Below are 27,203 nucleotides of genomic sequence, written 5' to 3'. Positions count from 1 at the left end.
CTCCTGGCCTCCCAAAGTTGTGGAATTACAGGCGTGAGCCACCTTGCCCGACCTACTTAATTTCTCTAAGCCTCAATTTTCTCAGCTATAAAATGAGAATAGCGTTACTCCCAATTGTTGAGTTAAATTTTATGTAAATCGTCTAGTGTGGCCCGTGGTTTTTGGTAATGGGCAAAAGCAACAAGAAGCTATTATGATAAATGAGTGTAACAGTTTTATTTTTTATTTTTGAGACAAGGTCTCACCGTTGCCCAGGCTGGAATGCAGGGGTACAATCATGGCTCACTGCAGTCTCGACCTCCTGGGCTCAACTGACCACCTCAGCCTAGGGAGTAGCTGGGACTACAGGTAAATGTAACCACTTTAAAGCTGGAGCAAAGATGGCCGCGCGGTGGCTCACGCTGTAATCCCAGCACTTTGGGAGGCCGAGGCGGGTGGATCACCTGAGGTCAGGAGTTCTAGATCAGCCTGGCCAACATGGTGAAACCCCGTCTCTACTAAAAATACAAAAATTAGCCGGGCATGGTGGCGGGTGCCTGTAATCCCAGCCACTAGGGAGGCTGAGGCAGAACAATCGCTTGAACCCGGGAGGTGGAGGTTGCAGTGAACCGAGATCGCGCCATGCACTCCAGCATGGGGGACAAGAGGGAGACTTCATCTAAAAAAAAAAAAAAAAAAAAAAACCCAAGAAAGCTGGAACCAAGAATCTGTAGAGGTCAGTTTGAGTCCCTTTATACTCGTGGTGCTTAATAGGGACTTTACAGACCTTTTAATCTTTCTTCTTTCTTTCTTTCTTTTTTTTTTTTTTTGAGACGGAGCTTCGCTCTTGTTGCCCAGGCTGGAGTGCAATGGCGCAATCTCGGCTAACCGCAACCTCTGGCTCCCAGGTTCAAGCGATTCTCCTGCCTCAGCCTCCCGAGTAGCTGGGATTACAGACATGTGCCACCCCAGGCCTAGCTAATTTTGTATTTTAGTAGAGACAGGGTTTCTCCATGTTGATCAGGCTGGTCTCGAATTCCCGACATCAGGTGATCCACCTGCCTCAGCCTCCCAAAGTGCTGGGATTATAGGCGTGAGCCACCACGCCCGGCGGAGACCTTTTAATCTTACAGATGAGGAATTTAAGGTCAAACAGCAAGTGCTGATGGTGATTTCTGAATCCAAGCCTGGTTCTCTTTTACCACACCGTGCTTTCTCTAGTAGAGTTCACTCGCAGTGTACTCCCCCATCACCTCAGAAAGAGGTGCTTGACTAGAATTTTAGCTCTCTGCTCCCTACATAAGCCCTTTGCCTCTAATTCCTATCCCAGCTCTCAACTCCCTTTATTCTTTCCCTTCCCTCTCCCTGATACATCTAGGACACAGGACTAGGTAAATTTCATCAAGTTTACTCAGTAAATATGGGAACACGGTCAGATTTGTAGTAAAGTATGCAGGGAAACTGACTTGGGGGTAGCCATCAGGCTGTCAGTAATTCCCATTAGTCCTGGAGGTGAGGATGGTTAGAGTTGGTTCTGAAGTTTCAGTGGTGATACAATCAAGGGTTGTAGAGGAAGAGGTGTCAGAAAAAGCAGTTTAATCAAGGTTTCCAGAGAGACCAGGTTTCCTGGGGAGGGCAGTTGATCTGAGTCACAAGCACCTCTATGGATCTTGGGTCCATCTTCTGATATGTTAGACACCCTGAAATACAAAGAGAAAGAGACAAGAGTGTGGGAGAGGAAGATAACTTGTGTGTGTGTGGTTGGGAGAAGGTAGTTAAGAATTTTAAAATGGCATTCAGAAAGGGTGTCAACAGGCAGAATTCTTCTCATGCCTCTGCACCAAAAGGGAAGGTGTATTGCAGGCAACAAAATGGTAGGTGCTCAAAAAGTATTGAATCAACTGTGTACCAATCACAGTATTGAGTTGATGCTCCAAAGGAAACAGACACTGACATCGTCCCTTTAATCATTCTACCTTGTCCTCTTTTGTTAGAATAGTAAAGGGATGGTAAAATAACCAGGCTACCCTGAGACGGTAACTCCTTATACTCATCCATCATTTACTGACTGCTTACTGTGTGCAATGCAGTGAGCTGGGTGCTGAGGGGATGCCGATCTATCAACTACCACATCATCACCTATGTAACTTGTGTTGCAGTGGAGGAAGGAAGGAATGCTGAGTTATTCCATCCGCCCTCTGTAAGAAGCAAGCAAGCAAGCAAGCAAGTGCAAGAGCAAGCTAAGGCCAATTCATGAGTTACTGGTTCTTCTACAACTTCGGACTTGTGACTAGCATATGCCTTAGTATTGGGAAATTTTAATCCGTTAGTCAGCCTAGGAAACAGCTATTCTTTTTTTTTTTTTTTCTTGAGGTGGAGTCTTGCTCTGTTGCCCAGGCTGGAGTGCAGTGGCATGATCTCGGCTCACTGCAACCTCCTCCTCCTGGGATCAAGTGATCCTCCTGTCTCAGCCTCCCCAGTAGCTGGATTACAGGTGCATGCCACCACACCCAGCTAACTTTTTTTTTGAATCAGAGTCTTGCTCTGTCACCAAGGCTTGAGTGCAATGGCGCTATCTTGGCTCACTGCAACTTCTGCCTCCCGGGTTCAAGTGATTCTCCTGCCTCAGCCTGCTGAGTAGTTGGGATTACAGGCGCCCGTCACCATGCTCAGTTAATTTTTGTATTTTTAGTAGAGACAGGGTTTCACCATGTCAGGGTGGTCTCAAACTCCTTACCTTGTGATCTGACCACCTCGGCCTCCCAAAGTGCTGGGATTACAGGCATGAACCACTGCACCCAGCCTGTGTTTTGTTTTTTGAGACGGAGTTTCACTCTTGTTGCCCAGGCTGGAGTGCAATGGCACGATCTTGGCTCACTGCAACCTCCGACTCCCAGGTTCAAGCGATTCTCCTGCCTCAGCCTCCCGAGTAGCTGGGATTACAGGTGCCTGCCACAATACCTGGCTGATTTTTTGTATTTTTAGTAGAGATGGGGTTTCACCATGTTGGCCAGGCTGGTCTTGAACTCCTGACCTCAGGTGATCCACCCACCTCGGCCTCCCAAGGTGCTGGGATTACAGGTGTGAGCCACCACGCCTGGCTTGAAACATCTATTCTTAAAACTTGGGTTGTTGGCCGGGCGCGGTGGCTCAAGCCTGTAATCCCAGCACTTTGGGAGGCCGAGACGGGCGGGTCACCAGGTCAGGAGATCGAGACCATCCTGGCTAACACAGTGAAACCCCGTCTCTACTAAAAAATACAAAAAACTAGCCGGGCGAGGTGGCGGGCGCCTGTAGTCCCAGCTACTCGGGAGGCTGAGGCAGGAGAATGGCGTAAACCCGGGAGGCGGAGCTTGCACTCCAGCCTGGAGCTTGCACTCCAGCGCCACTGCACTCCAGCCTGGGCGACAGAGCGAGACTCCGTCTCAAACAAAAAAACAAAAACAAAAACAAAAACTTGGGTTGTTGCCCCTCCACGCTAAAATACTACTGAACACCCAGTGCTATGCCTTCACTATTCACTTAATTCCTAAAACAACTATGTCAAGTATACTCCCTTTAAAACAGGAAAATGATCCTCAAAGAAGTAAAAAAATTAGCTGGGCGTGGTGGTGCATGCCTGTAGTCCCAGCCACTCAGAAGGCTGAGGTGAGAGTTGCTGCAGCCCAGGAGTTGGGTGACAGTGAGCTATGATTGTGACACTGCACTCCAGCATGTACGACAGAGTGAGACCCCCGTCTCTAAAAAATAAAAAGGCTGGCCCTGGTGGCTCATGCCTGTAATCCCAGCACTTTGGGAAGCCAAGGCGGGCAGATCACCGAGGCCAGGAGTTTGAGGCTAGCCTGGCCAAGATGGCGAAACTCCATCTCTACTAAAAATGCAAAAATTAGCCGGGTGTGGTGGCGGGCGCCTGTAATCCCAGCTATGGGGGAGGCTGAGGCAGAATTGCTTGAACCAGGAAGTGGAGGTTGCAGTGAGCCGAGATCGCGCCATTGCATGCCAGCCTGGGCGACAAGACCAAAACTCCATCTCAAAATACATACATACATACATACATACATACATAATAAAATAAAATAAAATCAGGCCAGGCGCAATGGCTCACACCTGTAATCCCAGTAGTTTGGGAGGCCGAGGTGGGTGGATCACCTGAGGTCAGGAGTTTGAGACCAGCGTGACCAACATGGTGAAACCCTGTCTCTACTAAATACAAAAAAAAAAAAAAATTAGCCAGGCGTGGTGGCACATGCCTATAATCCCAGCTACTTGGGAGACTGAGGCAGAAGAATTGTTTGAACCTGGGAGGCAGAGGTTGCAGTGAGCCGAGATTTCGCCATTGCACTCCAGCCTGGGCAAAAAAGGGTGGTACTCCGTCTCAAAAAATAAAGTAAAATAAAATAAATGAAAATAAAATCAATAAAATAAAATGCCCCAATGTGGCCAGGAACGGTGCCTCATGTCTGTAATCCCAGGATTTTGGGAGGCTGAGGCAGGAGGACTGCTTGAGCCCAGGAGTTTGAGACCAACCTGGGCAACATAGCATGATCCTGTCTCTATTTTAAAAAAAGCCACAATGGGAGAGAATGTTCAGCCACATTTGCTCAATGAGCAAAGAGGTGAAAGCTTTCTGTCAAGAGCATGGATAAATTGAACTCTGACTTTGAAAACAAAACTTTGGGCTCACGTAAAATCTCTACTAAGATTTCCCTTCCCAGAACATCTCTTAGGGCTGTAGAAAAACAAGCAGACACTCCCACCCCAGCTCTTACACAACTGATTTGTCAGGGCAAAAGAGGAGATCTGCCAAACACAGGAGCCAGTCTAGGTAGGGATGTGTCCATTTAGGTTCCATGCTAAAGTAAAAAACAAAGGGAAGGACAAAGTACTCTAAAAGAAGGTCCTAGATAACATCTGTAGAAGGAAATACAGGTTGAGTATCCTTATTTGAAATATTTGAGACCAGAAGTGTCTGAATCTTTTCAGATTTTGGAATATTTGCATTATAGTTACTGGTTGAGCATCCCTAATGTAAAAATCTGAAATCCTCCAATGAGCATTTCCTTTGAGTGTCATGTTGGTGTCAGATTTTGGACTTTGGATTTGGCATGCTCAACCTGCATACAACTGAGGCCCACTTCTAAGTAATCAAGATTTCAAATCATTTCCTAATCACTTTTGCCCTTGGCAATGACTATTTTAAGTGTTGTCTCTTGTAGGTGCAAAGGACTGTTAGCCAGGGAGGAGGGAGAAACAGAGGAGAGGGATGCTGTCCGTCTCCTTTCTACCATTCCAACTGAAACACCCAAAGAAAAATGTAGCAAGTTTCAAGTCCTTTTCTCTCATCTCCCACAAATCATGTGGCAAAGGATTTGAGTAATTCTCAAAAATAAGGGGGCACAATGGGGATGAGGAAGGAACATTGCTGGAACAATCCAATTTACCATGACCCTGAACATGTCCAGGGTAGACTGGTTTAGCCAAGTCAAACATAAAAACCTGCAACCTGCATTTGTGTTTTCCTTTTGAGACGGAGTCTCGCTCTGTCACCCAGGCTGGAATGCAGTGGCACGATCTTGGCTCACCGCAACCTCTGCTTCCCGGGTTCAAGTGATTCTCCTTTCTCAGCCTCCCAAGTAGCTGGGATCACAGGTGCATGCCACCACACCCGGCTAATTTCCCGCCCCCCTCCCCGGAGACAGAGTCTTGCTCTGTCACCCAGGCTGGAATGCAGTGGTGCGATCATGGCTCACTGCAACCTCCGCCTCCCACGTTTAAGCAATTCTTCTGCCTCAGTCTTCTGAGTAGCTGGGATTACAGGCACGCACCACCATGCCCAGCTAATTTTTGTATTTTTAGTAGAGATGGGGTTTCACCATATTGGCCAGGCTGGTCTCGAACTCCTGACCTCGTGATCCACCCGCCTCGGCCTCCCAAAGTGCTGGGATTACAAGCGTGAGTCACGGCGCCTAGCTCTAATTTTTGTATTTTTAGTAGACAAGGCTTTGTCATATTGTCCAGGTTGGTCTTGAACTCCTATCTCAAGTGATCTGCCCGCCTCAGCCTCCCTAAGTGCTGTGATTACAAGCGTGAGCCAGCATGCCCGGCCTGTATTTGTGTTTCCTCACTTGGCATTGAAGAACTCACTAGCCCCTCCACCCATATCTGTATTCTCAATTTTTGATTCTTCCCTAGGTGTGAACAAAGGATAGAAAAACATAAAATTTAAAAAAGAAAATATACGGTTGGCTCTGTCTGGGGATTCTGCATCTGTGGATTCAACCAACCACAGAACAAAAGTATTCGGGGAAAAGGTAATAAAAATAATTAAAAAGTAACACAAATTTCAAAACCGATACTGTATACAACTATGTAAATAGCACTTACATCGTATTAGGTATTAGTAATCTAGAGATGATTTAAAATTTACTGGACGATGTGTGTAGGTTATATGCAAATACTATGCCATTGTATGTAAGGGACTTAAGCTTTTATCTGTGGATTTTGGTATCCATGGGGGTCCTGGAACCTAGTATCCCTCATGGATACCGAGGAGGGTTGACTGTAACTGCAATTATCAACTTTTACATAGATGTTGGCCTTCTTATCTTCTTCCCCTCAAACTTGTAACTAAGCAAAGGCTTCTCCTTTCTTTCCCCAGCAATTAGTCAAAAGTAACTGATACTGTTTTACACTGCACTTGCTTCTTTGCTTTAGAGTGCTTCTATTTCCTTCCACACGGGGAAGATAGAATAGGATATTTACTTAAGGGCCAATATCTCTCTTACTGATGACCCTCTCATAGCCTTGCCTATGCAGTCTCAATGAATTATTACTCAGCAATTGTGAACAGCAGCTGACCGGACTTGTCCATACAGTTACTCATAAACAAGTATGAGAAACGCCCCAATACTCCAAAACCCACTCTGATGGTGTTTGCATTGCTATGTCTACATACATAACTCATCCCTGCTATACAAGATTGGCTTACATAAAAAAAAAGTAGGCAGAGGAAATTATGAATAACGTGCCCAGAAAACCTGAGGAAGACTCAAAGCTGTTGCTTCTTTAGGGGTAATCAGGTGGGCAAGTCAAGGTCCCAAGAGACAAGGAAAAAAGGGTGAGCCAGATTCCAGTACAGTCGTACACCCTACATGCTGGGCGTGTTCCCAGGCCACTGCTAGTTAAGTGTCTGGTGATACATGCACGTACCTTCACGTAAGCAAAGCTGCTATTTAGAGCCTTCTACCCTGCCAGTGACCCAGGCCTGGCCCAGAAGATGCAGTGACTATTCCTCTTTACCCCTTAAAGCCAGCATTCCAACCCAGCCTCATTGGGTTATGAACAAGGGATGGGGTAAGACAGAAGGGTTAAGTGTGGCTTCTGCACGACAGATTGCCAATATGCAGTAAGAAGGACAGATGTGGGCAAAGAATTGGCCAGAAGGATCCCCACCACCACCCCAAATCCGCAATTCTACGCTTGCTTTAAAAATGCTTCTTGGCTCACAGTTGCAGTCTTTTGAAGACATGCACAAAAAATTATTAATACAGTATATCCCACTTCACCAACCACTCCCTGAACATCTAGAACCCATCCATTGTCCCTTTCCAAAATTCAATTACACAAAGGATCAAACAGAAAACCCACAAGGCCATAAAGATCTTAGAGGCTCAGATTGCCTTCAGTGACGTTAAGTGCAGAAGTCAAAGGGGACATCTGGAAAAGATCAACATCAGGGGAAAAGTCAACCACACAACAAAGGAAGCCATACTTTATTAAACTGGAAAACAAAATATTGGGGACAAAGATTTTTTTAAAAAAGGAATGTCTAGAAGAGAGTAAAGTGCAAGTGGTCACGAAGTGGGTGGTCTGTGGTATCTCCGTATGTGCCTGAGAAATGTGTGGGCACACACACCACTATTCCCACCCACATACCCTTGGACCAGAAGCCAATACAACCGTATCTTCTGAGATATATCCAGGCTTTTCCTTCTGCATTCTCTAGTTGGCTTCACCTTCGGCCCTGGACAGTCATGTTGGGTCTTTGCTGGAGAAAACTTAGGTTTTCCAACCATAGGCCTACTCCACAAAGCAGCAGTTTCAGCTCCTGAGAAGTTCCCTCCTATTTGCACTCACCAGGAAGCCAGGGGCCCTTGGTCCAAGCCCATCTCAAAGAAAAATGTCAAACCTTTCGAACTAGTTATTTTATTAAATGATATCAATACACATTTCAAAAGGATTTCATTGTTGTTGCTTCTAAAGCATGTACTTGTTTTGTTTTCACACTGAACACGTGAGAATATCAATCCAACATATCTATTTTAAATCTGAACAGGCGCCCCCGCCCATTTAAAAAAATAGTGGGGGATCTGGGGAAAGCAGTAATTTACAGCGGCTTCAAAACAGTAACAGCTGAAGCTCAATTCGGCAGGAACCGGTAACTTCAGGATTGAGAGTGAATATCCTGCAATTAGGAAGTTTATCGTATTCACATTATCTAGATAGGTTTGCTGTACCCCATATATATCACAAACATTTTATTCCTGGTATTGGAAAGTATAAAAGTCCTATTCTCTTCTCATTTTCCCCTCCCTGGAATCAAACCAAATTCTGTTTACTCTCAACTTTTGAGAGGGAAGAGGGGAGCAGGGAGAGAGCTCTCATCTAAGCTGACTGAAGAGTAAACTCTTTCAAAATACTTAAGGACCCTATTTCTGATACTGTATCACTGAACTTTAAGTGGTACTAGTGTATTCACAACCCCTACCAATTCTCTGTCTGTGATTTTACAGTGAGTACCAAGGACCTTACAACTTCTCACATTCTGCTGCCATATGAATCATGTCCTTGCCAAGACACACTATGTTATGCTTTCTTTAAAAAATATCTTGTTTATTTGTTTGAACTCAGGTTGAAATACAAAAGTCAGAGCATGGTCACAGAGTTTTAAATCACAGACACAGAAAGAATAAAACCCCTTTCTTTCATGTTATGAATATCAGAACTGTCTTTTTTGTTTCACTATATCACATATATACACATTGTCATCTTCATTAACTGATGTAAATGTAAATTTTAAGATTTCCTTAAAATTAATAGCTGACAGTCTCATACAAATCCTCACTTCCATCCTAAAACAAACATATTGAGGATTTTGTGGCTTAAAAAACAAAAAAGTACCCCACAAAAACCCAACTCCTTAAAAGCTCATCTTTGAAACTGTACAACAGTCTTCCTTTCATGTATTAACCATCATTGAACTTTTGAGGACAATTATCCTGCCCCAACGTTCAGGAAGCCACTTGCCGGACATCCCCACATTTTCTGATAGAATTAAATGGTGAGAGAGCCTTTTCAAGTAAACACTACTTTTAGCTTAAACGAGAGCAGCAGAGAGAATTCACATTCTTTTATTCTAGAATGAAAAACATCCCATTTAATTTCTGAGAAAAAAAAAAACCCTATTTCAATTTTGAAAGTAAAATATAATTTCCCCACCCCCACCCCATTTTCTCTTATGCTTTTCCCTAACAAATGTCTTAGGACTCTATATAACTATACTTTCTTTTCTTTGCTACACTACATACCCCATCCTACACATAAGATCGTGGTATCATGCATTTTTGTGGGGAGAGCTACAGGGCAGAGAGGGTCAAGGAAAGAAAGAACAGCTGGCTTTAAGACCAGACAGGCATTAGGAAGATGAATGACCTGCAGCATCCTAACCCCAGAACACATGGCGAGCCCAAATAAATAATAGAATAAATTACACAAAAACTCCCAAATCATGATGTGCATCTGGTTTACGCTGCTCTTTCTCTGAAAAGTAAGTTCATTCTGAGAATCATTTTCTGTCACTACATTGCCCACCCTCCCCCATCTGTAATATTCCACTGGAGGAAAAAGCAACCCCATACTTCCTATCGTTAGTTCTATACTAACTTGGAAGAAAATATGAAACTTGCTAGAATTCTCTGAAAAACTAAACACATACTGTTTTACTCATCTAACTGGAGATGATCAGTGTGTATGCCTTGGGGTAAGATACTAAATAAAAAAAAAAAAATTGGAGTAAAGCAACATTTACTTTTCAGTGTCCCTAGATATAAAGATATAAACACTCAAAGTACGATGATTGTCTATTTCCCAAGTACTAGATGTAGAAATACAAACAAATCTTTCAGTCCAGGGAGAAGGAAAGCACTTATCTCGCATGTAAAACAACTAAGGGCAGAAATGGTCTTTATTTCCTATTGGGAGCGAGAGGTGGGGGTAAGACTTGAGCCTTGAAATGGGATAGACACGTGTGTATAATATAAAGGAAAATGCTACTGAGTCTTCCCCTTTAAAATATCAAGAATAGGGGTGAATAACACAACTGAAGCAAGGGGAAAAGGAAGATAAAGACAAATATTTCTCTAATAGTTAACCTTTTTGAAAACCACCAATAAATAATCACTTACATTAGGGAAGCACCGTGGTAAAATTAATGTCTACTTCTTATATTTAAAAATGCAAGGATAATATTTCTGTTGCACCTTTGTATCAATAGTCAACTGTAGTGACTGTCTTTCTGGCCACAGCAGAAGAAAAACTGAGGGAGATGAAGAAAGTTAAAAAAGCAAGAGGCATGAGCTTGGTGCAAGACATGTGAAACTACCTTGAAAACATTTCCTATTATCTTGTTTACAAAAACCAGGCAGGTCACGTCACACCATTAATGCTTCCTTTCCTAATTTTATATACTGTAGTCACTCCTTATTTTAACCTTGAGGCTGATTAAAAAAAGATTTTAGGAGAAGGGTAAAGAACTCAACTTCATCATGCCTTTAGAAACAAAACAAATAAACTTGACAGGTTAAAGATCTCCCACATTTCCTCCCTTGCAACATCTCTTGGCTGTTAGCAGGACACAGATACACAGGGAAGGGAGCCGAGCTGGCTACAGCACATTCTAAGCTGCAAAGAGAGGGAACAGGAATCCTTCCATTGACTACTCGATAAGCCAAGCCCAAAATAACATCCCAACATTGCACATGTGGTTATCTGTACTGATGGAAGTTTTATTTCAAATGTAATAATACTCTTCAATAGATGGGGTAAAATAAAGATTGTTTTCCTCCCCACTCCCCAACCCCCCAGCCAAATGAAGTGGCTTTGGTTGTGTTTACTTTTTTTTTTTTCTTTTTTAATACAAACAACTTGGGGAAGGTAGATAAGTGCAATGAGAGGGAGGATTGAATTGAATAGTAAAACGTAAGCATATGTGATTTCTTACTTTGGAAGAGAGGCCCTTTGTTATAATAAAAAAAAAAATCGAGAAAGAGAAAACAAATAAAAACAACAACAATAAACCAAACTCCTACTTCCAATGTTCTCTAGACTGTTCAAAATGCCTTTCCCTTGGTTTCCATCAGTACCTGGGAGGGAAGAATGGGCGTTTTGGTGCAAAGAACGGAGGGCCCCTAGCAAAAGGTGGCCTGGGTCTCTTTAAACTGTGAAACGGGTCTCTGCTGAGAAAAGGTTCCCTAGGCCGAAAGTCTGGCCGGGGACTCCGTAAGATCATACCACTCCGGCTGATGGTGTCTCTGTGTGAGGGACCCAAGGGGGGCCCACCGCTGCTGTTGCTGCCTCCCCCACCTCCTCCTCCATGGGGTGGGCCCAGGTGTTCCAGAGAATGGGAGGGTAGGGTCAGGCTCTCTCGTACACGGCTAAGGCCAGGGCCGTTGAGGTCCCGTTGGGTGGGGCCCCCGTGGTCCCTGGGTCCTGGGAGTACCCCAAAATGCTCAGCCAGGGTCCCTTGAAGGAGGGAACTGTGGTCCTTGGGAAATACTGCCACAGCCCCTGCCACTCCGTGCTCTGCCAGTGGTGGGGTTGGGAAGGGTACAACTCCAGAGTGGTCAACAGGGGGTGGAGGAGGGGGTGGAGTAGAAAAGGGGACACCACTCCCACCACTGCTGCTATGTTCCCCAGGAGGGGGAGGAGGAGGTGGGGTAGGGAAAGGAATTCCACTGTGCTCTCCGGGAGGAGGGGGTGGGGCAGCATGGGCCAGGGCTGCCTCCTTTGTGAAGGGGTTCGAAAGATCCACAGAGGGTAGATGAGTGGGTGCATCTCGAGAGAAGATACCACCATGATCCTTAGGAGGGACAGGTGGGGCAGATGATGGCCCCACTGGCTCTCTCTGGAAGGGTGTCCCATGTTCCAAGGGGGACGGGGGAAGATGATGCTCAAATGTTGAATTGAAACTGTTGGAACGAAAGCTGCCGACACTCTCCTGAAATTGGGGTGCCCGTTCCTTGTATGGTGCTGTTTTAAAGCCAGTGAGGCCTCCGCTGCCCCCACCCCCAAGGGATGCCAACTCAGAGGCACTTGAAGGGCCATTGTCAAAAGAGCTACCTGATGTGCTCAGATCAAACCAACCCACCCTTGAAGCCTCACGCCCATGTCCTCTATTTCCCTTCCCAGGAACTCGGATGGACTCTACGGTCTGGATTGGCTCCCCTGACATCCTCCTATTGGATGCATTGTGATAACCCAAGGTTTCTATAGGGGCCCCCTTTTCTTCTGTGCTATCAGGCAAGTCTAAGCAGGAGGAGGAGACGCGCGTTTCTATGCGGTAGTGCTCTTCTTGTTGCTGCTGATCAGTGGTGGTCAAGGTGGGCTGGGTGAGGTTTGGGAGACTGACACCATCACCTGGAGTGCCCTTGCTGGGGGCCTGGCCAAAATGCTTATCATCTGAGGGCTTACGTGAGGCGTTTTTAAGCATATTCTTAAATTCAATCGTCGACGTGGTGGAAATGGTGGAGGCCAGGACTTTCTCCACGCCTGATGTGGGTGGGTGACCCGTGGGAGCGGCAAGGGTGTTCTGCGGAGAGAAAAGGGAACGATGTGGGACTGGGTGAGGAGAGTCTGGGTACTGCTTCTGTGGCAAACTGAGATGCCCAGTGGTAGATTGAGACAAGCTATTGTGGTTGGAGTCAGGGGTGAAAAATGAATCATTCTTACTCGGTGATGGTGACCGGTCAGACCCAGGTTCATTCCCTCTTACGCTGAAGGCACCAAATAGACCAGGGGAAGATGAGAGACGGTCACAGTTTTCACTAGAGTCCAGGAGGGCCCTTACAGATGGAGGGAAGGCAGACTTTACCCCAAATTCTTGGGCTCTGTGGCTATAACTGGACAGAATTGGCTGGTACTCGGTGGTATCAGACAGCTTGCTTGATTTCAGGATAGATTTGGCTGGTTTCTTCTCTAGGTTCATCATGGCAGAGGGTGGAGGCCCTGAATACTCAAAATCTCTGTAATCCTCATCTTCTTGGAAAGAAGTATCTGGGTAGAACTTTTCCTGTGAAGAGTCCATCAGGGAAGATGGTCTCTCCATTCCATCAGGAGGCTGCTTATAGGGAGATTCACTGCCCAGACCAAAGGGTCGATATGTAGATACAGAATTGGAGAGCTCTCGGGGGTAGCTTTCATCTCTCCCAGGGGGTGGTGATCTTGTACTGCTGGGTGTTGAGGAACCAGGGCTAATGATCTTAGAAAGCAGGGACATAGTATCTACACTGCTGGATGTGGGCTTGTCCATCATCTCATCCTGGGTGGGTGTCCCACTCCGTTCATCCCGTACAGGGGTTCCATCAATGTTGTCGATTGAGGTGCTAGTAGGGCCACGCTGGAAGTCTGAGGGATGACTCTCTGATGGGGCGCTGGACCCCAAACTGCTCAGGATTGGGATGTTTAAGTTTAAGCCACTGAAACCAGGATTACCTTTTAAGAAGTTGTGGATCTTCATTTCCAGGCTTGGGGAGGTGGACTCTGACTCCAGCTTTGGCTTGGAGACCTCTGAAGATTGGCACATGGTAACTTCAGTAGGTGGGGCAGCAGGGCTAGTATTGTGGGTAGCTGTAAACCCCAAAGAGTTGGACGGTAGTTTAAAAGTAGTGCTTGGGAGCCCTGGGCTTTGCCCAATTGAGGCCTTGCTGGCTGAGGTTGAAGAGACTTCTGAAGTTGATGAGTTAGGAGAATAGTTGAAGCTTTTGGAAATAAAAGGTTGGGCATTGGAGGGCAGATTTCTTCCCTTTATGGTAGAGACTGTGGTGTTGGCAGGGGAGGCTGAAGTGCTCTGTGAGGCAGCTTCACTGGCTGGAACTGGGTTCCCAGTAACACTCTGAAGTAAAGATGACAGGCCTGTAGAAACAAAGATTAGAGGGGTTAAAAAGAATAACTCCCTACCATGCAATGCAAACAATGTAGGCTAATCAGATATTCTCATTCATTTTGGTGAGAACCAGATAGACAAAGTGTAAGGCCAAAAGGAATCCAGACCAAACAAGCAATGGCTAAATGTCACAGAAAATACTGGGTCTATTTATCAATAAAGAGCAAATCACTGAAATGTTTCCAGTACAGTCCAGAAATAAGCCCAACATGGCACAATAAAAGGCAACAGGAAGGGGAAATTTTAATGTCAGAATCATTCATAGTTTAAGTTAGGCAAAGCAGGAAAAGAAAGGAGGCAAAATTATTCTTCAAACAACACTTTAAGCCAGTATTTCTTAATGTTTGATCTGTGGAAATGTTTCTCTAAATGCAAACAGATCTGTTCTACCTTTCCTGTCCAACCTTCAAACCACAGTTATCTCTAATAATATACATTGTTATTTTCAAGAGGGAGACAGGGAAATGCAAATATCAGAAATTTATCTGAACAGGAAACATCTTTTTCAAGAAGCATCTCTTGGTAGACTGTTGTTACTTTTTGGAAAACAATGCTTTCAACCATCCGTTTTGGTTGTAAAATGTATCTATAATAAACATATACCACAAAGACTTACAAAGACAGACCACCAGGGACACTGGTCCTTTCACAAGAAAACACACAATCCCCATTTTATAGCATGGAAAATCCAAGGATTATTTAGTCCAGATTGACAATGATGAAATTCAACTGTGTTCACTGGCAGTCAAAACTTTCTCAGAAGCACTGAGAAAGAATTCTTCGGGGTAAAGACTGAAGTTCAATAAAGCAAACTGCTCCTGTAGAAAATTTTTTAGAAAAATATTTGACAAAAAGATAACAGAAGGTTCTATAAATTCACTTTTTTTTTTTTTTTTTTTTGAGACAGAGTCTTGCTCTGTCGCCCAGGCTGGAGTGCAGTGGCACAATCTTGGCTCACTGCAAGCTTCACCTCCCAGGTTCACGCCATTCTCCTGCCTCAGCCTCCCGAGTAGCTGGGACTATAGGCGCCTGCCACTACGCCTGGCTAATTTTTTGTATTTTTTTTTAAGTAGAGATGGGTTTCAACGTGTTAGCCAGGACGTTCTCAATCTCCTGACCTCGTGATCCGCCTGCATCGGCCTCCCAAAGTGCTGGGACTACAGGCGTGAGCCACCACGCCCGGCCTTCAATCATATTTTTTAAAAATTTACCCAATTTCTTATCACAAATGAAAACTTTTGGCTGGGCATGGTGGCTCATGCCTGTAATCCTAGCATTCTGGGCGGCAGAGGCAGGAGGACGGCTTGAGGCCAGGAGTTTGAGACCAGTCTGGGCAACATAGTGAGAATCTGTCTCTAAAAAAATTTTAAAAATTAGCTGGGCATCATGGCACATGCCTGTAGTCCTAGCTACTCAGGAGGATGAGGCTGGAGGATCACTTGTGCCCAGTTCAAGGTTACAGTAAACTATGACTGTGCCACTGCACTCCAGCCTGGGGGACAAAATGAGTCTCTGTATTTAAAAATAAATTTAAAAAATTTTAATATACATTTCACCCAAATTTATAGCTTTTAGTCACTGAATACAGTAAAATTTTTCCTTAGTAATTATATGATTAAAGAAAATACTTCATGTGATACTTCAATTAATGTTTCCTCAAAATTTCAATTTTAACCCATATTCTAACAGAGTTAAGGTCTAAAGAATTTCAAGTCCCCTCCATCCTTGTAACATTTTAAAGCCATTTCTAAATAATGTTGTATGGTCTTTATTGTTATCTAATATTCAACAGTATCCAAAAAACTGAAATAATGTTTAGTTATGATCCTCCTGAAGAAAAAAAAAAAATCCATGTTTCATTCCAAAGAGTTCCCTAGCCACATAATTAATCCCTCCTAATAGTTTCCTTTTTTTTTTTCTTTTTTCTTTTTTTAAGAGACAGGCTCTTGCTCTGTCACCCAGGCTGGAGTAGAGTGGTGCGATCATAGCTCACTGTAACCTCAACCTCTTGGGCTCAAAAGATTTTCCTGTCTTAGCCTCCCAAGTAGCTGGGACCACAGGTGTGTGTCACTACGCCTAGCTAACTTTTTTATTATTGGTAGAGATAAGGTCTCACTATGTTGCCCAGGCTGGTCTCAAAATCTTGGGCTCAAGTGATTGTCCCACTTCAGCCTCCCAAAGTGCTAAGATTACAGGCATGAGCCACCATGCCCAGCCTGATTTAATTCTTAGTAATCATTGTTCTCACAAAACCCAGAAGTCCTCAAACACTAGAATATGATATATGATAATGTAATATGATTTTTAGAAGATATTTCAGCATATTTTTCAGATATTTTGGGATAACTTCTTCAAAAGAACATCTTTTTCAGATAGATATACTACTCAAATTTCTGTTAATAGATAAAATTGTCTCTCACCACTAAATATTACTTTTCTCCAATTCTCCAATCTTTTTTTTTTTTTAATTATTTTTAAAAAGTCTTATAGAGATAGGGGTTTTGCTATATTGACCAGGCTGGTCTCAAACTCATGGCCTCAAGTGATTCTCCCATCGTGGCCTCCCAAAGTGTTAGGATTACAGGCATGAGCCACTGTGCCCAGCCAAAAGTTTTCTCTTTAATCATAACAAGTCATACTCTGCTCCTTTGCCCACTGAAGTCTCTCTTTTTTTTTGAAATGGAGTTTTGCTCTTGTTGCCCAGGCCGGCTCACTGCAACCTCTGCCTTCTGGGTTCAAGCGATTCTCCTGCCTCAGCCTCCCAAGTAATTGAGGTTACAGGCGCAAGCCACCACGCCCAGCTAATTTTTTGTATTTTGTTTTTTTTTTGAAAGACAGGTTTACCCAGTTGGCCAGGCTGGTCTTGAACTCCTGACCTCAGGTGATCCACCCCTCCCCAAAGTGCTGGAATTACAGGCATGACCCACCACACTGGGCCTGAAGTCTCTCTCTTTTGTGTTGTAAATCCGTCAATATCTAGGGCTGTGGATGACACAATCAGAACAAAGTTCTGGGATTTCGTTAACAGTCTTTGAGGAAATACATCTATTTAAGTTGCTAGATACAATCCTTTTAAAAGTCAAAGAGAATTCCACATTCCATAAGGAACCGAGTTCTGTTCAAATTTTGTCTCATCAGAAAATCCACATAGGCCAGGCGCGGTGGTTCACACCTGTAATCCCAGCACTTCGGAAGGTTGCAGTGAGCCGAGATCACACCACTGCACTCCAGCCTGGGCAAGAGGGCAAGCCCCTGTCTCAAAAACAAACAAACAAACAAATAAATAAATAAAAAGGGAGAAAGCATGAACATGTCAAACTCTCAAATTGTCCCTGATATTAGTAGTACAACATGTGCTGCAGTCATCATCAATTCTTTATTGCTGATGCCAATAGATAGGGGCTGTGGATTATTTAATAATACTTAGTTCTGTGTAACAAAATTCTTCTGTATCTCAAGACAAAGCTCACTATAATATGCTTGAATGATCCACTTACATAACAGTTTAGGAAACTGTTTTACACCATTCCTTTCATAGAGAGCAGGGTTTCTCAACCTCAGCACTAGACACTTTGGGCTAGATAATTCTTTATTGTTGGGGGCTGTCTCACACATTGTAGGATATTTAGGAGCATCCTCCTAAAGGCATCCTCCTAAGTAGCAGCCCTACCATTATCCCAGTTGAGACAACTAAAAGGTCTCCAGATATTGCCAAGTGTCCTCCCTGGAGGCCTTTGGTTGAGACTACTGATACGGAGTAAATCACTACACTGAATATACCGTCCTGGTATTTGTAATTCATTTTGTAATTATATTATGGTACTTAAAAAGGGTTTCGTTGGTATCTGGAGTGTAAGAGAGTAGAGAGTAGGAAAGATTAATGAAAAAAGTTTAGAAACAGGCAGTGTCATGCACAAAACATAATTAGTACAGTTGAACAGAAAGGGTCAAATGAGAGAGATTATAGGTAGTTGAAAACAAAAATACTACATCTAAGACTCTAGTGATCCTCCTGCCTTAGCCCCCTGAGTAGCTGGAACTACAGGCATGCACCACTATGCCCAGCTTATTATTATTATTTTTTTTGAGACAGAGTTGTTCTTTCGCCCAGGCTGGAGTGCAGTGGCATGATCTCTGCTCACTGCAACCTCCGCCTCCCGGGTTTACACTATTCTCCTGCCTCAGCCTCCCAAGTAGCTGGGACTACAGGTGCCCGCAACCACACCCGTCTAATTTTTTGTATTTTTAGTAGAGTCAGGGTTTCACTGTGTTAGCCAGGATGGTCTTGATCTCCTGACCTCGTCATCTGCCCACCTCGGCCTCCCAAAGTGCTGGGATTACAGACATGAGCCACTGCGCCTGGCGCTAATGTTTAATTCTGTTGTAGAGACGGGGTTTCACTATGTTCCCGAAGTGTCATAAAAAAAATTTTTTTTTTTTGGGAGACTGAGTCTTTCTCTGTCGCCCATGCTGGAGTGCAGTGTTGTGATCCCGGCTCACTGTAATCTCAGCACACTACACGTGTGCGTCACCACACCCGGCTAATTTTCATATTTTCAGTAGAGATGGCATTTCACCATGTTGGCCAGGCTGGTCTTGAACTGCTGACCTTAGGCGAGGAGCCTCCCAAAGTGTTGTGATTACAGGTGTGAGCGACCGCGCCTGGCCAAATTTTTTGATAACAGATGGACCTTTCCTATTGTCTTTAGCTTTGGTTAACATTAAAATTAATAAAACTCAACATATATAAACCTGTATTAAAAGCTGGGACTAATGCAGCCCCTAGGGTGTCATGGTGTAGGTGAAATAATACTGAACTCCAGTCAAGAAATCTGGCTTTCAGTCTCGGTTCATATTGAATAGAAAGGTATGTGACCATAAGCAGGTCTTACCACCTTACTGAGCCTAGTTTCTTTACCTGAAAAGTAAGGGATTAGACTAGATAATACTTAGTCTCTTTCAGCTTTGACATTTTATAATTCTTCAGATGTTAGCTCATAGATGATAAATATAAAAATAATAGGATGGGCGCAGTGGCTCACGCCTGTAATCCTAGCACTTTGGGAGGCTGAGGTGGGCGGACTGCCTGAGGTCAGGAGTTTGAGGCCAGCCTGGCCCAACATAGTGAAAGCCCGTCTCTACTAAAAATACAAAAATTAGCTAGATGTGGTGGCGGGTGCCTGTAATCCTAGCTACTTGGGAGGCTGAGGTTGCAGTGAGCCGAGAGTGGGCCATTGCTTTCCAGCATAGGCGACAAGAGTGAAATTTCGTCTCAAAAAAAAAAAAAACGAAAAACAAAAAACAAAACAAAAAAAAGAAGAATGACCACCAGGCATGGTGGCTCACGCCTATAATCCCAGCACTTTGGGATGCTGGGGTGGGTAGATCACTTGAGGTCAGGAGTTGGAGACCAGCCTGGCCAACATGGAGAAACCCCATCTCTACTAAAAATATAAAAATTAGCCAGGCATGGTGGAGCAGGCCTGTAATCCCAGCTGCTAGGGAGGCTGAGGCAGGAGAATCACTTGAACCAGGAGGTGAAGGTTGCAGTGAGCCGAGATCGCTCCACTGCACACCAGCTGGGTAACAGAGTGAGACTCCATCTCAAAAATAAAAAATAATTTAAAAAATAAATAAATAAAAATAATAATGAATTAACTGTGTTATACATTTTATGGCTCTGGATTCCTCAGAAATGGAATCCAGGATTAATTTAAGCCAGAGACAAACATTCACAATTCGAGTCCCTCTGGCACATGTCAGTTACCTTGCAGTGCAGGGGCTGACTGTGTCTGGGTTTTGGAAAGTGCAGACAGAATGCTCTCTGGGGTGATCTCCACCTTGGAGAGGATATTTGCCAGAGAGTTGTGAGATGTTGTCGTGGCAGGTGCAGGTGTTTTCAGGCCACTGGTGAGATTGCTGGGGCTGGTGGGAGTTCCTGGAGAAGGTCTTGATGCAGGACTGACCCCTGGTGGCAGAAAGATGAACTCAAGAAAATGCAATTCAAAATGACTTCAATTCCCGATACTTTCCACTCACTTCAATGAGTTTGATATAATTAACAGGAATTCTTCTGTGGTTGATCCACAAATGGTACATCATAACATGACATGTACAAAAAAAAAAAAAAAAAAAATTCTGAAAAGATTAAGATTATCTCCTTTTACTTGGAACACCATTAAAACAAACAAGTATCGGCCGGGTGAGGTGGCTCACACTTGTAATCTCAGCACTTTGGGAAGCCAAGGCAGTCGGATCACCTGAGGTCAGGAGTTCGAGACCAGCCTGACCAACATGGGGAAACCTCATCTCTACTAAAAATAAAAAATTAGCCGGTGTGGTGGCAGGCGCCTATAATCCCAGCTACTCGGAAGGGAGGCAGGAGGTGAACCCAGGAGGTGGAGGTTGTGGTGAGACAAGAGTTGAGACAGAGTGAGACTCCGTCTCAAAAAAACAAGTATTAAGTGACTTGCATAGTTTTGAGAGCCCCAATATTTCTTATTTATTTTTATTTTTATTATTTTTATTTTTATTTATTTATTTATTTTTTTTGAGACGGAGTCTCGCTCTGTCGCCCAGGCTGGAGTGCAGTGGCCGGATCTCAGCTCACTGCAAGCTCTGCCTCCCGGGTTCACGCCATTCTCCGGCCTCAGCCTCCCGAGTAGCTGGGACTACAGGCGCCCGCCACCTCGCCCGGCTAGTTTTTTGTATTTCTTAATAGAGATGGGGTTTCACCGTGTTAGCCAGGATGGTCTCGATCTCCTGACCTCGTGATCCGCCCGTCTCGGCCTCCCAAAGTGCTGGGATTACAGGCTTGAGCCACCGCGCCCGGCCAATTCTTATTTATTTTTAAAAAATAGAAACAGGGTCTTGCTATGTTGCCCAGCGTGGTCTTGAACTCTTGACCTCAAGTGATCCTCCCACCTTGGCTTTCCAAAGTGCTGGCAATTACAGGCATGTGCCACCACCTGGACAATATTTCTTTTTTCTCCACCAAATGGCACCTACAGCTTAGAGCACTGTAGGTGCTCAATAAATACTGCTGGCTGACTGGACGCTGAGAGCCACTACAGTTGTATAACTCAGTCACTGCATAATTTTATGTGACTGGTAAATTATGTGCTTTTTTTTTTTTTGCGGGGGGGACAGAGTCTGGCTCTGTCACCCAGACTGGAGTGCAGTGGCGTAATCTTGGCTCACTGCAAGCTCCACCTCCTGGGTTCATGCCATTCTCCTGCCTCAGCCTCCCGAGCAGTTGGGACTACAGGCGCCCGCCACCACGCCCGGCTAGTTTTTTGTATTTTTAGTAGAGACAGGGTTTCACTGTGTTAGCCAGGGTGGTCTCGATCTCCTGACCTCGTGATCCGCCCACCTCGGCCTCCCAAAGTGCTGGGATTAGAGGCGTGAGTCACTGCGCCCGGTAGTTATGTGCTTTTGAAACAGCTTTTAAAATGAGATTATTTAAGAAATTTCCTTTATATTTTTACATTTTAAAACACTGGGTTGATCTTTAACTGGAACTAAAATATATAAAGAGAAAAACATTTGATATTTAAAAAAAGATAAAAAATATGAACAGATATTTCACAAAGAAACGTAAGTGATAAGCAAAGGAAAAAAATTTTTAACATCTTTCATAGAAGAAATGGAAATTAAACAACTTTTTAAGGTTGGATTTGTAGACTCCACAAGGCAAGTAACTGGAGAAGGTAAGGAATTACAGAAACTTTCATATATTAGTCATATAAAATAGCACTTTTTTGGATATCAATTTAGTCATAATATATTAAAAGACTTTATTTATTTTTATTTAGTTTTTGAGACATGGTTTCACTGTGTTGCTCAGGCTGGAGTGCAGTGGCTATTCACAGGCGTGGTTACAGTGAACTACACAGCCTGGAATTCCTGGCTTCAAATAATCCTCCTGCCTTTGCCTTCCAAGTAGCTGGGACTACACGGTATCCCACCATGCCTGGCAAAATTTATTTAAAAAATTTCAGGCTGGGTGCAGTGGCTCAAGATTGTAATCCCAACATTTTAGGAGGCCAAGATGGGAGGAACGCTTGAGCCCAAGAGTTCAAGATCAGCCTGGATAACGTAGTAAGATGCTGTCTCTATCAAAAAACCCACAAAACTTAGCCAGATGTGGTGGCGTACACCTGTGGTCTCAGCTACTCAAAGGCTCAGGTGAGAGGATCACTTGAACCCGTAAGTTAGAGGTTACAGTGAGCCATGATTGCACCACTGCACTCCAGCCTGGGTGATGGAGTGAAACAAAATAAATAAATAAACGGCCGGGCATGGTGGCTCACGCCTGTAATCCCAGCACTGTGGGAGGCTGAGGCAGGCGGATCATGAGGTCAGGAAATCAAGACCATCCTGGCTAACACAGTGAAACCTCGTCTCTACTAAAAATACAAAAAATTAGCTGGGCGTGGTGGTGGGCACCTGTAGTCCCAGCTACTCTGGAGGCTGAGGCAGGAGAAGGGCGTGCACCCGGGAGGCAGAGCTTGCAGTGAGCTGAGATCATGCCACTGAACTCCAGCAGTCTGGGGCACAGAGCGAGACTCTTTCTCAAAAAATAAAAAAAAATAGGCCGGGCGCGGTGGCTCAAGCCTGTAATCCCAGCACTTTGGGAGGCCGAGGCGGGTGGATCACGAGGTCAGGAGATCGAGACTATCCTGGCTAACACGGTGAAACCCCGTCTCTACTAAAAATACAAAAAACTAGCCGGGCGTGGTGGCGGGCGCCTGTAGTCTCAGCTACTTGGGAGGCTGAGGCGGGAGAATGGCGTGAACCTGGGAGGCGGAGCTTGCAGTGAGCCGAGATCACGCCACTGCATTCCAGCCTGGGAGCACAGCGAGACTCCGTCTCAAAAAAAAAAAAAAAAAAAAAAAAAAAAAAAAAAAAAAAAAAAAAAAATAAAAAAAATAAAAAAAATAAAAAATAAATAAATAAATAAAAATAATTAATTAATAAAATTACATTAAAAAGTTTTATATACTTAGCTCTTTCAAAGGGTTATTCATACAAATTTTATCATTTACAGTATTCTTTTTTTTTTTTTGAGACAGTCTTGCTCTGTCGCCCAGGCTGGAGTGCAGTGGCTCGATCCTGGCTCACTGCAACCTCTGCCTTCTGGGTTCAAATGATACTCATGCCTCAGCCTTCTGAGTAGCTGGGATTACAGGTATGTGCCACCACAGCTGGCTAATTTTTTCTTTTTTTTGAGACGCAGTCTTGCTCAGTCGCCCAGGCTGAAGTGCAGTGGTGTGATCTTGGCTCACTGCAACCTCCACCTCCCAGGTTCAAGCGATTGTCCAGGCTCAGCCTCCCAGATAGCTGGGACTACAAGCGCATGCCACCATGCCTGGCTAAATTTTGTATTTTTAGTAGACAGGGTTTCACCAAGTTGGCCAGGCTGGTCTCGAACTCCTGACTTCAGATGATCCGCCTGCCTTGGCCTCCCAAAGTGCTGGGATTACAGGCGTGAACCACCACACCTGGTCTAATTTTTGTTTTTTTAGTAGAGATGGGGTTTCGCCATGTTGTCCAGGTTGGTCTTGAACTCCTGGCCTCAAGTGATCCACCCGCCTCCACCTCCCAAAGTGGTGGGATTGCAGGCGTGAGCCACCACACCTGGCCCTATAGTATTCTTCATAACAGTAAAAAACTGGAAACATACTAAGTGCCTAATAATAAAGGATTAGATAAGTTATCAAATGCTATGCAGCTATTAAAAATGATGTAGATAAATATTTAATGATTCATAAAAACAGTCAAGATATGTAATTAACTTTTAAATAGCTAGTTTTGAAACAGTATACGCAACATACTTAAATTACTTTTTAAAAAATTGTTACAAATACTTAATTCTCCAAAATATTCATATACACATATACTCTTAAGGGTAAACACAAGTGGTTCCTTTGGGGTAACGGGATTATAGATACTTATTAAATTTTTTTTTTCATTTTTCATTTTTTATTTAGAGATAGGGTCTCACTATATTGCCAAGGCTGGTCTCGAGCTCCTGGCCTTAGATAATCTACCATCTCAGCGTCCCAAAGTGCTGGGATTACAGGCATGAGCCACCACACCTGGCCTAGATATTTACTTCATTCTCTTTGCTTATTTTCTAATTTTTCTATAATGACCCATTATTGGATTGTTTTATTTTTTAATTTAACAACTAATTTAGCTGGGTGCGCTAGCTCACGCCTCTAATCCCAGCACTTTGAGAGGCCAAGATGGGTGAATCACCTGAGGTCAGGAGTTCGAGACCAGTCTAGCTAACATGGTGAAATCCCATTTCTACCAAAAATACAAAATTAGCCGGGCATGGTGGCACATGCCTGTTGTCCTAGCTATTTGGGAGGCTGAGGCAGAACTGCTTGAACCTGGGAGATGGAGGCTGCAGTGAGCCGAGTTTGCACCATTGCACTCCAGCCTGGGTAACACGACTGAAACTCTTATCTCAAAAAAAAAAAAAAAAAATAATTAATTAAAAAAAAATAAATGACAGACTGGGCACTGTGACTCATGCCTGTAATCCCAGCACTTTGGGAGTTCGAGGGTGGGTGTATCACCTGAGGTCAGGAGTTCGAGACCAGCCTGGCCAACTTGGTGAAACCCTGTCTCTATTAAAAATACAAAAATTAGCCGGGTGTGGTGGCAGGTGCCTGTAATCCCAGCTACCTGGGAGGCTGAGGCAGGAGAATCACTTAAACCCAGGAGGCAGAGGTTGCAGTGAGCCAAGATTGCACCACTGTCCTCCTGCCTGGGAGACAGAGCGAGACTCTGTCTAAACAACAACAACAGCAACAACAACAATCACCCCTCCCCAAAACAGATTATGATTCAATTTAAAAAGATGGAAACTAATTTTTTATCCTCTTTATTGGGCTTACTTACCAGTATTTTTCATGACTGACGTCAAACTGCTAAGGATGGAACTGATCTTTGCCAGATCCACATTAGCCAGGTTTGGCAAAGCCAATGCTGGGGAAGGGGAAAGAGAAGTATTCACAGGCTTTGGAAGAGGTGGAGTTGCTGTCACGGTCACAGGCACTGGGGTACATGAAGAGGCCTTTGAGATATTTTCTGTTGGCTTTGTAGGTACAGAAGCGGATACAGCTGACTTCTCTGCAGGTTTTTCCTTCCTGTCCTCGACTGTTTCAACAAAGAAAAGAGATATTACATCCTATTACTTTCCAGACTTTGCTTCCTATATGAAATAACACGTCCTAATATTTCCGGATTTGGGGGAAAAGGCACTACTTTAGAGAAAACAATGACTCACTTCATGCTTTTCTGAAAAAGTCATACTCTTTGTAATTTATGATAATTCCCACCTTTAATATCTGCTTAAAAGCAATTTCCAGCTGGGGACAATGGCTCACACGAGGTCAGGATTTCGAGACCAGCCTGGTCAACATGGTGAAACCCTGCCTCCACAGAAAATACAAAAAATTAGCTGGTTGTGGTGGCAGGCATCTATAATCCCAGCTACTACAGAGGCTGCAACACAAGAATCGCTTGAACCCAGGAGGCAGAGGTTGCAACGAGCCGAGATTGCACCACTGCACTCCAGCCTGGGCAACAAAGTGAGACTCCTGTCTCAAAAAAGAAAACAAAAAACAACAAAAAAAGCAATTTCCAGGATTTATCTTGTATCTTACTTTTCAATGATTCCTTTGCATTTTCTTAGTATTTGTGTATTAAATTTGTACAACTGAAGAAGCATGTTACTATTTGGTACATATTTGTGTTCTGTCTTTTGGAAATGACATTTGTCATAAATTGTCCTGTTTTTTTCTTTTCCATTAACCTGAGAACCTTCCAAGAACTTCTGTTCTTAGAAACAGAACCTCTATAGTGTTCACTGTCTTTTCCTCTGGCTTCCTGAAATTGCCCTATTGGGGGGTGCAATCAGGCACTAACTAATTTGAAACTACAACGTTTTAACTCTTGATCACCTTGAATAATTCTTTTTAATGTTTTAAAGGCTATATCAATAATGCATTAAATTCAACAGGAGTCAAATTATCTAGTAAGATTTATAAAGGCTGGGGATATAAGAGAAACAATTCACCAATTCAGGTTGTTTCTGTAAGTGTGATTAACAAACTGACTTTGGAATTCTTGATGGTCAAAAGTGACAGAGAATAAGGAATTCCAGTATAAGCGACCCCTCATCCCAAAACAGTGCTATTTAACATGAATACAATTTAAGTCACATATGCCACATATGTAAGTTTAAATTTTCCACACCCAAATTTAAAAAAAAAGAACCAGGGCCAGGCATGGTGGCTCAAGTCCACCTCCCAGAACTCTGAGAAGCTGAGGCGGGCGGATCACTTGAGGTCAGGAGTTTGAGACCAGCCTGCCCAACATGGAGAAAATCCGTCTCTACTAAACATACAAAAAATAGCCAGGTGTGGTGGTATGCACCTAAAATCAGTCCTAGCTACTCGGGAGGCTGTGGCAGGAGAATCGTTTGAACCCGGGAGATGGAGGTTGCAGTGAACTGAGATTGTGCAATTGTACTCCAGCCTGGGTAACAGAGGCAGACTCTCTCTCTCTTAAAAACAAACAAATAAAAAGAAACATGTAATTAAAAAATCTATTTTATCCATCCTAATATATCCCAAATATTTTCATTTCAGTGTTATAACTATAAAAATTATTAATGAGATATTTTAAGCCAGGCACGATGGCTCACGCTTGTAATCCCAGCACTTTGGGAGGCTGAGGCAGGCGGATCACCTGAGGTTGGGAGTTCAAGACCACCCTGACCAACATGGAGAAACCCCGTCTCTACTAAAAATACAAAATTAGCCCGGTGTGGTGGCGCATTCCTGTAATCCCAGGTGCTCGGGAGGCTGAGGCAGGAGAATTGCCTGAACCCAGGAGGCGGAGGTTGCAGTGAGCCGGAGATCGCACCACTGCACTCCAGCCTGGGCAACAAGAGCGAAACTCCGTCTCAGAAAAAAAAAAAAAAAAA

General features: G+C 44.0%; 1 protein-coding gene across 3 annotated transcripts in view; it reads right to left on the bottom strand.

Moving 5' to 3' along the window:
- Window positions 1–8,173: 8,173 nt before the first annotated feature.
- The window catches only part of RPRD2 (regulation of nuclear pre-mRNA domain containing 2), a 118,897-nt gene continuing 99,867 nt past the window's right edge, over window positions 8,174–27,203 (bottom strand). For 2 of the 3 annotated variants that reach the window (XM_025394560.1, XM_025394565.1), the window contains 3 exons: window positions 25,112–25,369; window positions 19,965–20,165; window positions 8,174–14,166 (listed from right to left, as the gene is read on the bottom strand). In XM_025394560.1, the coding sequence (XP_025250345.1) occupies window positions 11,393–14,166; window positions 19,965–20,165; window positions 25,112–25,369 (3,233 nt within the window). In that variant the 3' untranslated portion in view covers window positions 8,174–11,392. The remainder of the gene's footprint in view (window positions 14,167–19,964; window positions 20,166–25,111; window positions 25,370–27,203) is intronic. The other variant, XM_025394572.1, reaches the window with a different exon arrangement.

Source organism: Theropithecus gelada, chromosome 1 (assembly GCF_003255815.1).
Source record: "Theropithecus gelada isolate Dixy chromosome 1, Tgel_1.0, whole genome shotgun sequence".
Taxonomy (NCBI): domain Eukaryota; kingdom Metazoa; phylum Chordata; class Mammalia; order Primates; family Cercopithecidae; genus Theropithecus; species Theropithecus gelada.
The sequence above is the reverse complement of the archived record's forward strand: the minus strand, read 5'-3'. Positions and strand labels throughout refer to the sequence as shown.